The sequence below is a fragment of the Phocoena sinus genome, chromosome 16, assembly GCF_008692025.1.
Source record: "Phocoena sinus isolate mPhoSin1 chromosome 16, mPhoSin1.pri, whole genome shotgun sequence".
NCBI classification, from domain to species: domain Eukaryota; kingdom Metazoa; phylum Chordata; class Mammalia; order Artiodactyla; family Phocoenidae; genus Phocoena; species Phocoena sinus.
Window position 1 is genome coordinate 51,138,382 of NC_045778.1, and position 12,012 is coordinate 51,150,393.

General features: G+C 39.9%; 1 protein-coding gene across 6 annotated transcripts in view; it reads left to right on the forward strand.

The window, feature by feature from the left end:
- Nucleotides 1-266: 266 nt before the first annotated feature.
- EXOC6 (exocyst complex component 6) overlaps nucleotides 267-12,012 on the forward strand; it is a 196,873-nt gene continuing 185,127 nt past the window's right edge. For 4 of the 6 annotated variants that reach the window (XR_004346133.1, XM_032607832.1, XM_032607837.1 and 1 more), the window contains exon 1: nucleotides 267-385. Coding sequence is in view for 3 of the 6 variants with exons in the window: in XM_032607832.1 (XP_032463723.1) it covers nucleotides 285-385 (101 nt within the window). In the remaining 3 variants the exon portion in view is untranslated. Of the gene's footprint in view, nucleotides 386-435; nucleotides 492-777; nucleotides 835-12,012 lie in introns of those variants that run through there. The other 2 variants (XM_032607835.1, XM_032607834.1) reach the window with 2 other exon arrangements.

Consider the following 12,012-nt stretch of genomic DNA (forward strand, 5'->3'; position numbering starts at 1 on the left):
AATAGACAGCAACTAGGGACAAGTGCCGAGCGAGAGCCGGAGGTGATGCGTCTCCACTCCCCGCCGCCCCCGGCAGTACCTTGCCCTCCCCCCAGGTGTGGAGACCCGACACCTGGTCGCGGGCCCGCGCGCTGCCTCCCACGCCACCCGCGCGCCCCTGTGCTGCCCGCCCCACCCCGCCCGCCCCGCCCCTTTCCCCGCCCCCTCGCGCTCGCGCCACAGTCTGCTCGCCCCCGCGGTTCTCGCGGCGCCGCGCCTCGCTGGCTTCTCAGCTTCCAGCCAAGATGGCGGAGAGCGGCGAAGGTCTGGGCACCGTTCCGGAGCACGAGCGGATCTTGCAGGAGATCCAGAGCACCGACACCGCCTGCGTGGGGCCCACCCTCCGGTAAAGCTCTCATCCTCCCGGGGTGTCGGGCTGCCCCCTCCGGCCGCTCGTCGGGAGCCGGGCGGGTCGTCCGCCGCCGGTGGCGCGCGGAGCGGCCAGACAGGTGGTGCGCGAGGGGGCGGGCGGGCAGGTGGGGGCGCTTCAGGGTGGCTGGCCGGGACCTGAGCCGGGACCGGGGCGGGACGGCACGGGAGGCCACACCTGTCGGCGCGGCCCGCCTCAGCCGCGGGAGCTGTCACAGCGCAGCTGGAGGGTGTGGCTGCCAAGGCGCCTCTGACCCCGGGAGCCGCGGCGCCGCCCCGCCTTCGCAGTCCAGTCCCGGCCCTGGCCTGGGGTCTCGAGGACGCGCCTGGGGCTTCCTGGCTCTCGGATCGTGCAGGGGCCGAGGGCGGCTTGGCTGCGGACGTGGCGGAGGCGCAGGTTAAGTGCCGACAGCCGGCGTGACCGAGGTACCGACGGTCGCGCAGGTGGAAACCCTGGCGAGCTGGGCTGCCGAGGGCGTGGGAGAATTGAAATTGAGCGGGAGACGCCGGCACCATTATCGCCCCTCCCGCGCGGCCAGAGTGGGCGAGGAGGGAGCGTGGGCTGGAGGGGAGGAGCTGACGCTCGGGAACGCGCTGATGTGACCGTGCGCTCGCTCGGCAAGCCTGGGGAGCTTTTACTTATTTACGAACGTTTCATTAATTTTGCATGCATTTCGCAGTTTATTTTAAAAAGAATCTCCACCCTTTAAAAATAGTACAAGAACAATGAATATTCCAGACTGAATACCTGCTGCCCTAATAGAATGTTAGCCGGGTACTGTAGTGATCCATTAGAGCGTTAGGCACTTTCTTCAAGGATGAGTGCCTTTTAAACATAAGGTTTCATTTTTCGCTGTGATGATAATGAAATTATTATTCACTTAGGGAACTTGGGACTCATTGGCCTTTAATCATTATTATTTCTTCAGGATACATTCCTAGAAATGGAGCGCTGGATATTTTGTGGACTGAGGATGTAGTATAAAGTGAAGCCAGTTCAAGTTATGATGTGAATCCACCTTGCTCTGATAATCCGGAGACCTGGGTTCTTGGTTTACCCTAGTCTAACCACTGATGAAGTGTGAGGTCATGGGCAACAATCGTTTAACTTCTCTGGACCTTGATTCTTTATTTGTAGACAGGGGAGGGGTAGGTGTTTAGATGCCCAGGAAGCTCAGGACCTTAGGGACCTTGCCTATTCGTTTACTGCTGTATGCCTAACACGGAGCATGTGGTAGGCATCTGATATATTTTTGTCAAATGAAGTTCCATTTATGATATAAGAATAATTAGTGCATTTTCTTAATTTTTCAATGTAATTCTTTTCATAAAACTCTGCATTTGGTAATGAAAGTAGAAATCATAGACTAAAAGGAAGCTTTGTTTTCCTCACTGCGTGGTGAAACTGAAAGAGTACAGTATGTGGTATAGTTATCAGAACAGTCCATTTTTGAAAATAGTATTGGTTATGAAGGAGATGCTTCTTCTTGAGAAAATGTGCTAGGCAGTATCCTTGATAGCAGATGAAATTGACTTAGAAGAAAAATTTGAAATACAGTTGGCTCTTGAACAATATGGATTTAAACTGTCGATCCACTTATACCTGGAATTTTTTAAATAGCAAATACCGTGGTACTACACGATCCACAGTTGGTTGAATCCGAGGATGTGGAACCTGGGATATGGAGGAAACCAGTGTATGGACAGCTGACTATAGGTTATATGTGGATTTTTCACTGCATGAAGGGTCCGAGGCCCTAACCCCTCATTGTTCAACAGTCAACTGTATATTGAGAGATTCTCGTGACACAAATAGAATATATGTATTCATGGTGTTATCATTCTGTTCTGTTTTGCTGGACATTTTTGTAACCTGCTCACTTTGTTGAAACCCACAGTCTTCTTTTTAGCGAACTACGTTGACTCATACTTATCCTATATATACACTTGTCATCTCTCATTTATAAGCAGACTCTTTGCACACACATGTAGAAGGCACTATTAGTAGTCTTTTCACTTGAACAATTTAAGCTACTGTTATCTTTTCCCAAGGTTTCACTGAGTGACATGCTAATACTAAATTAAAAAAAAAACTTTCATTATGGGAAAATTTAAGTGTTTTAAAAAGTAGAAAAGTCTAATGGACCACATGAATTTATCGTCTAGCTTCATTTCAACCCCTGGCCAGTCTCATTTGATCTCTTCCCATTTCCACTCTTCCTCACCCTGGGTTATTTTGAAGCTAATCCCAGACAGCAGTTCATCCATAAATATTTCAGCATTAAGATTAATTTTTGTTGTTATTTCTCAATTAAGTTTTAGCTGGCATGTAGGCTTATGTTGTTATAGTTATTATTAATATTATTTTTCTTAGTGGCAGACTTTTTTTCAGCCTGACCTTTTCCTGACTCACTTTTTTTTTTTTTAATTTTTAAAATTTATTATTTATTTTATTTATTTATTTTTGGCTGCATTGCGGGCTTAGTTGCTCTGTGGCATGTGGGATCTTCCCGGACCAGGGCTTGAACCCGTGTCCCCTGCATTGGCAGGCGGATTCCCAACCACTGCGCCACCAGGGAAGCCCCCTGACTCACTTTTTATCAGATCAGTCTTCTTGGCGGAAGCCAGATGATTAAATGAGAAGCATATTATACACTTTTCACAGGGCCTGGCGTATGATGTGGTTCTTTGGCCACAATGGAATTAAATTAGAAGTCAGTAGAAAAGTATCTGGAAAATTCCCAAATATTTGAACACTGAAAAACGCACATCTAGATAACCCATGGATGAAAGAAGAAATGGAAAGAGAAATTAGAAAGTATTTTGAACGAATAAAATGAAAACACAACATATCAAAATTTGTGGGTTACAGCTAAATCTATAATTAGAGAGAAATACACTAAACACCTCTACTGGAAAAGAATGGTTTAAAATAATGGCCTCATCTTCTAAGTTAAGAAACTAGAAAAAAAAGAGCAAATGAAATCCAAAAGAGCCAAAGAAAGATGATAATGATCAGAGTGGACATCAGTGAAATAGGAAATAGAAAAACAGTTGAGAAAATCAGTGAAACTGAAACCTGGTTCTTTGAGATCAGTAAAATTGATAAACTTCAATTTTTGAGGTCAACATTAACCTGATACCAAAACTAAACAAAGACATTTCTAGAAAAGGAAACTATACACCAGTATTATTAATACACACACTAAAACACTTTAAACAGAATTTTAGCAAATTAAATCCACAATATATAAAAATAATAAATGGGATTTATTTCAAGAATGCATGCTGGTTAACACTTGAAAAACCAACTGACGTAATTCATATTAAACTAAAAAAAATTATATGATCATCTTAATAGATGCAGAGAAAGCATTGACAAATCTAACATTCATTCCTGATAAAAACCCTCAGAAACTAGGAATGGAAATTCCTCAGCCTGAAAAAAGGCATCTATGAAAAACCTGTAGCTAACATTAAACTTAATGGTGAAAGACTGAATGCTTTTCTCCTAAAATCAGGAATAAAGCAAGGATGTTCATTCTCACAACTTCTATTCAACACTGTACTAGAGGTCCTAGCCAGTATAATAAGATAAGGAAAAAAAATCTTGATTGGAAAATCATCTTTATTTACAGACAATGTAATTATCTATAGAGAAAATCCTATGGAATGCATAGAAAAGCTACTAGAACTGTTAAGTGGGTTTAGCAAGGGTATAGGACACCAAATCAGTATGCAAAAATCAATTGTATATCTATGTGCTAGCAATGAACAATCAAAAATTGAAATAAAAAATTAATAGCATCAAAAAATATGAAATTCATAGGGATAAATATGGCAAACAATGTGAAAGATTTTTACCTGAAAACTATAAAACATTGCTAATAGAAATTAAAGAGGACCTAAATAAATGTACACATATGCTGTGTCCATGAATCAGAAGATTCAATAATGTTAAGATGTCATTTCCCCCAAACTGGTCTTTAGATTTAAGGCAATCCCAATAAAAATCCAGCAATTTTTTTGGTAGAAATTGACAAGCTGATTCTAAAGTTCATATGGAAATGCAAAAGACCTAGAATAGCCAAACTAACTAAGAAAAACATGAAAAGTTGGAGAATTTACATTACCTGGTTTTAAGATTTATTATAAAGCTACAGTAATCAAGACAGTGTGGTACTAGCATCAAGCTAGACAAATAGATCAGTGAAACTGAGAAGACTCCATAAATAGGTTTACACACACGGTCAGTTAATTTTTGGCAAAGATGTAAAGAATTCATTGGAAAAGATAGTCTTTTTAAATAACAGTAGTGGAACGTCAGATATTTATATGGAAAATAATGAACTTTTAAATGTATTTTGCATCATATTTAAAAGTTAACTCAAAATGGATCGTAAACCTAAACGTTAAATGCGAAACTATAAAACTCCTAAAAACTACAGGGGAAAATTTTTGTGACTTTGGGTCAGGCAAAGATTTCTTAGATACTATTACAAAAGCATAATACATAAAAGAAAAGATTGATAAATTGGACTTTATCAAAATTGAGAACATCTGGTCTTCAAGCACACTGTTAATGAAAAGACAGGCCACAGACATGGAGAAAATATTTGCAAGTCACATCTCTGATAAAAAAAAAAAAAATTGCATCCAGAATGTATAAAAGAAGTCTTTGAGAGACTGACTGATAAGAAAGCAAACAACTCATTTAAAAAATGGGTAAATCCAAATGTAAAATAGATAGCTAGTGGGAAGCAGCCGCATAGCACAGGGAGATCAGCTCAGTGCTTTGTGACCACCTAGAGTGGTGAGATAGGGAGGGTGGGAGGGAGATGCAAGAGGGAGGAGATATGGGGATATATGTATATGTTTAGCTGATTCACTTTGTTATAAAGCAGAAACTAACACCATTGTAAAGTAATTATAGTCCAATAAATATGTTAAAAAAATGGGTAAATGATTTGAATGGATACCTCACAAAAGGAGGTATGTAGAGAGCAAATAAGCACATGGAAAGAAGATTAACATCATTAGTTGTTAGAAAAATGCAAATGAAAACTATGGGGTAAACCACCACACTATTGGCATGTCTAAATAAAAGACTGACCATACCATGTATTGGTGAAGTTGTAGAACAACTGGCACTCTCATATATTGCTATGGGAATTTCATAGATGCTGTTTTTCAGGTTGAGGAAGTTCCCTTCTAGTCCTAGTTTGTTGAGTGTTTTTATTATGAAGGAACATTAAATTTTTCGGTTGCTTTTTCTGCCTCTGTTGAGATGATCATGTAGATTTTGTCCCTTATTGTATCAAAGTGGTGTTTTACATTAATTAATTTTCAGATGTAAACCACCCTTGGGTTTGCAGAATAAATCCCTCTTGGTCATAGTGTGTAATCATTTTTATATGTTGCTGGATTCCATCTGTTAGTATTTTGTATAGGATTTTTGCATGTATGTTCACGAGATATTGGTCTTTTATTTTCTGGTGATGTCTTTGGTGATGTCATTCTACCTCATAGAATGAGTTGGTTAGTGTTCCTCAATTGAGATGAATGTGTTTTTATTTCTCCCTTTGTTTTATTTTTGTGGTGTATCACATTTATTTTTTTAATGTTGAATAACTCTTAGATTCCTGGGATAAATTCCATTTGGCCTTTTAACACGTTGGATTCAGTTTGCTAATATTTTACTGAGCATTTTTACATATATATTCATAGGGGATATTGGTGTGTAGTTTTCTTTTTTATGATGTCTTTATCTGGATTTGGTATCAGTAATGCTGGCCTCATAGAATGAATTAGGAAGTGTCCCTCCTCTTCCACTTTTTGGAAGAGTTTGTGAAGGAATCGTGTTAATTTTTCTTTAAATAGATGGTAGAATTTGTCACCAAAGCTTTTCTTTCTTGGAAGGTTTTTGATTATTGATTCAATCTCTTGTTATAGGTCTGTTCTGATTTTCTATTCTTATTGCACCAGTTTTGGTAGTTTGTGTTGTTCTAGAAATTTGTCCATTTCTTCTAGGTTACCAGGTTGTTGGTATAAAATTGTTCATAGCATTCCATTGTAACCTTGTTTATTCCCGTATGATTGGTAATACTGACTTTTCTTTTATTCTTGACTTTTAGTAATTTGAGTTTTTTTCTTGGTCAATTTAGCTAAATGTCAATTTTATTGATCTTTTCAAAGAACCATCTTTTCGCTTCATTGATATTTCTATTGTTTTTCTATCATCTATTTCCTTTGTAGCTAATCTTTATTTCTTTTCTTTGCTTGTTTTAGGTTAATTTGCTCTCCTTTTTATTAGTGTTTTGGGATGGAAGGGTAGGCTATTGATTTGAGATCTTTCTTATTTTTAAATATAGGTTTTTGCAGCTATAAATAATCCTCTAAGCACTGCTTTAGCATCATCCCGTAAGTTTTGGTATTGTGTTTTTTCATTTTCATTCATCTCAAAGTATTTTTAAAATTTCCTTTGTGAGGGCTTCCCTGGTGGCGCAGTGGTTGAGAGTCCACCTGCCGATGCAGGGGACACGGGTTTGTGCCCTGGTCCGGGAAGATCCCACGTGCCGCGGAGCAGCTGGGCCCGTGAGCCATGGCGGCTGAGCCTGCGTGTCTGGAGCCTGTGCTCCGCAACGGGAGAGGCCACAACAGTGAGAGGCCCCCATACCGCAAAAAAAAAAAAAATTCCTTTGTGATTTCTTCTTTGAGTCATTGGTTATTTAGACGTATGTTGTTTAATTTCTATGTATTTGTGAATTTCTCAAACGGCCTTCCATGGTTAATTTCTAATTTCATTGCATTTGGTCAGAGATCGTACTTTGTATGACTTCAGTCCTTTTAATTCATTGAGGCTTGTTTTATGGCCTCACATGTGGTCTATCCTGGAGAATGTTCCATGTGCAATTGAGAAGAATATGTATCCTGATGTTGGGTGGAAGATTCTATAGATGTCTGTTAGATCTCATTAGTTAATAGTTGTTCAAAGTCTTCTACTTCCTTTTTGATATAATGCTTAGTTCTATCCATTATTGGGTATTGAATAGTTTTTGCTTCATGTGTTTTGGGCTCTGTTGTTAGGTGTATAAATGTGTATACTTGTTACATATTCTTGATTGATTGACTCTTTTTCTATCCTTTTATTTTCAACCCCTTTTTTTTTTTTTTTTTTGTGGTACGTGGGCCTCTCACTGTTGTGGCCTCTCCTGCTGCGGAGCACAGGCTCCGGACGCACAGGCCCAGCGGCCATGGCCCACGGGCCCAGCTGCTCCGCGGCACGTGGGATCCTCCTGGACCGGGGCACGAACCTGTGTCCCCTGCATCGGCAAGCGGACCCTCAACCACTGCACCACCAGGGAAGCCCCAACCTATTTTTATCCTTGAATCTAAAGTGTGATGTATCTGTTTTTTATCCAGTTTGATAATCTCTGACTTTTGACTGGACTGTTTAATCCATTCATATTGAATGTTAATATTTATATAGTTGGATTTATAGCTGTCATTTTACTTTCTGTTTTCTGTATGTCTCATTTCTTTTTGCTCCTCTGTCCCCCCAGACTTTTTTTTTTTTTACTATTTTTTGTTAAGTGAATATTTTCTAGTGTAACATTTTAACTACTTTAATGATTTTTTCCCAGTGTTTAAAAGAAATTTATTTCTTAGTGGTTGCTCTCAGAATCAGCTTCAGATTAATTCTAAATTAATTCCAGTGAAGTACCGAAACATTACTTCTATCTAACTCTGTTTCCTCTTTCCCTTTTTTGTGCTGTTATTGTAATATCTTACATCTGTATATGTTACAAACACAACAATATGGTGTTACATTTGTTGCTATATATAACTTTTTATTTTTCAAAGAAGCTGAGAGAAAGAGAGCAAGTATTTATAGAGTTTGTTACATTAGCCTTATTTACCATTTCTAATTCTCTTTATTTGTTGCTGAGTTTTTAGTTGTGTCATTTTCTTATTCCATTACAGCTTTGTTCCCACATACTTAAGTTGTGCTGTTATTTTCAAATATGTTTCTATATGTTGTCAATACAGTTATGTACATATTGTCCTATGCAATTGCTTTTTAAATTAGTTAAGAGAAGAAAGATGCATTTATACTGTCTTTTAGAATTACATAGTTACCTTTGCTGGTGTTCTTGTGTGTGTGTGTGTGTGCATGTGTTCATATTGCCATCTGGGTTCACTCTTTTAATTATGAAGAACTTCTCTTAGTATTTCTTGTAAGGCTGGTCTGCTGGTAACTAATTCCCTCAGTCTTTGTTTATCTGCAAGTGTCTTTATTTCGCCTTCATTATTTGAAAGATAGTTTTGTTGATTATAAGATTCTTAGTTGACAGTTTTTTCCTTTAACACTTTGAATATATTATCCCACTGCCTTTTGGCCTCCATTTCTTCTGATGATAAGTCAGCTGTTAATCTCAGTGGGATTCCCTTATATGTGGTTTTTTCCCCCTTATTTTCAAGATTTTTCCTTTGTCTTTCGTTATTTTTACTGTGATGTGTCTGGGTATGGAGTTCTTTGTATTTATTCTTCTTGTAGTTTGTCGATCATCTTAGATGTTTAGTTTAATGTTTTTCATCAAATTTGGGAAATTTCAGCCATTATTTCTTCAGATACTCTTTTTGCTCCATTTTCTTCCTTACTTTGGTACTCCCATCATGTGTATGTTGGTGTGCTTAACGCTGTTCACATTTCTCTGAAGCTCTGCATTTTCTTCATTCTTTTTTCTCTGTTTGGATTACATGTTCTGTATTAGTCTATGTTTAAGTAGTCTTTCTTCTGCTAATTTATGTCTACTGTTGAGATCTTCTAATGAGTGTTTCCTTTCTGTTGTTTACTTTTCAACTACAGGATTTTAACTTGGTTCTTTTTTATGATTTCTCTTTCTTTGTCAATAGTCTCTTATTTTATTAGACATTGTCATCATACCTTCTTTCACTTCTTTAAGCATGTTTTGTTTTTAGTACTATGAACCTAGTACTTTGAAGTCTTTGTTAACTCCACCATCAAGGCCTTTTAACAGGGCCTGTTTCTTTTCCTGTGTGTGGGTCATAGTCTCCTATTTCTTTGCCTATCTCATAATTCGTTGTTGTGGTTGAAAACTAAAATGTTTAGACAGTATATTTTATCAACTCTTGATGCTGATTCCCACCCCCACCCCCCCAACCACCTTCTGGGGCTTTTTTTTCCCCCCTAATATTTAATTAATTAATTAATTTATTTATTTTGGCTGTGCCAGGTCTTAGCTGTGGCATGCGGGATCTTTGTTGTGGCATGCAGACTTCTTACTTGCAGCATGCATGTGGGATCTAGTTCCCTGACCAGGGATTGAACCTGGGCCCCCTGTATTGGGAGCACTGAGTCTTAGCCACTGGACCACCAGGGAAGTCCCTGGAGCTTGTTTTTGTTTGTGTTTGTTTGTTTAGTGGCTAGGCTGGACTATTTCAGTCAAGTGTATTTCCCTCACAGTGTGAAGCCTCTGCTGCGGCTCCTCAGAGGGCACAATCTTGGCATGTACACAGTCACTCTGGAATGACAGTGGTTTTAGCAGAATTCTCTTTATGTCTTTCCCTGATCTCTCTGTTAAGCTGTCTGCTTATCTTTTGTTTTTTTAAATCTTTTGGTCACGCCCCATGGCATGTGGGATCTTAGTTCCCTGACCAGGGATCGAACCCATGCCCTCTGCATTGACAGCATGGAGCCTTAACCACTGGACCACCAGGGAAGTCCCTGCCTGCTTATCTTGATATCACACTGAGATGTTAGAGTCCAGTAATTGCTGGCTGGTTGCTTTATTGTTTTCAACAGTATTCAGGGGCATAAGTTGTTTCACAGTCTAATCCAATTAAATCTGGTCCCCTTTGCAGTGGTAGTTTTTTTTCTGCCCTTATGCGAGTAATTTGTTGAGGCAGTACTTTCAGATGAAACCTGTAGGAGTGAGGGAAATAGGATAGGGTAGAGGAGATCTAAAACTGTGGGTTCATCTTAAGTCTAGCCTCAGCCTGATTCCAGGAGGAGCTCTGGAGTTAGAGTGTTATCACAGGGACTTCACTGGTGGCACAGTGGTTGAGATTCCCGCCTGCCAATGCAGGGGACACAGGTTCAATCCCTGGTCTGGGAAGATCCCACGTGCTGCAGAGCAACTAAGCCCGTGTGCCACAACTACTGAGCCTGTGCCCCTAGAGCCCATGCTCTGCAACAAGAGAAGCCACCACAATGAGAAGCCTGTGCACTGCAACAAAGAGTAGCCCCCGTTCGCCGCAACTAGAGAAAGCCCGTGTGTAGCAATGAAGACCCAGTGCAGCCAAAAATTAAAAAAAATAAAAGAATGATATCACAGAGTTGTTCCACTTTGAGGCAATGGGGCTGAACTTTTTCTCCCACCTCCAACAACCTCTCCTTGGCTATAGGCTACCCCCCAGAGTGTGTGGCTGCTGGGGGGGTGCATACCTTCCCAGGCATTACTGGGCAGAGTGCCTCCTACTCGCTGGTCTCCAGAGAAGGGTGCAGCTCTGGGTCCTTAGTAGCTGGGAGGAGAATGCACCACCAGGTAACAAGGATCTACTACACACCCCAGCAGCTAGAACACATCCAACTAGATCACGCTTAGTAAGTTTGAAGGAATAAATGATAGACTTTTTCATTTATTTCTCTACTTTATATTTATTCCTGGCTTAATGATTTTTCTAGTGGATTAAGTCCCCTAATCTTCCCAATCTTGATTTTTAAATATTACTTAGAGAATTGTGATAAAATACATGTAACATAAAGCTTACCATTTTAAATGTGCAGTTCGTTTCATTAAGTACATTAACATTGCTCTGCAGCCATAACCACCATCCATCTCCAGAACTTTTTCATCTTTCCAAACTGAAACTGTACTCATTAAATGGTAACTCCCCATTGTCCCAGCAGCCCCCGGTAACTACTATCATACTTTCTGTTTCTATGAATATGATTACTTTAGAGAACTCATATAAGTGGAATCATATACTTGTTCTTTTGTGACTGGCTTATCTCACTTAACATTATGTCACCAAGGTTTATCCTGTTGTAGCATGTGTCAGAATTTCCTTCCTTTTTGAGGCTGGATAATATACTGTTGTACGTATATACTACTTTCTGTTTATCCATTATTTGTTGATGGACGCTCAGATTGCTTCCATCTTTTGGCTGTTGTGAATGCTGCTGTGAACATGATGTACAAATACATGTTTGAGTGCAGGGTTAGTTTTTCAGGCCAATCTCTGAGGTTTGTTCTGATCATAGGAGGGCTCTTCACATTTTCTTTCTCTGGTTCTTTTTGGTAAACTGGCTGACCTGTGATTTAACTTGTTGATTACATGGAGGTACCAGCCTCCTCTCAATTGCTTACTACCAAAATCTCCATTGTTTTCAAGAGTACCATAATGTTTGGACTTCCTTACATTCTGTTCTAAACAAAGTCAGTTTTTTGGGGGAGAACTTTGCAATTTTCTCCTGCTTCTTCCAGTGGGGATAATCTCTGCGCCACTGCACCAGAGCTTGGGGCAGGAACAGTGGTCTGTTTCAAGTGATACTATTCTTAAAGAGCAGCAGTCTGGATG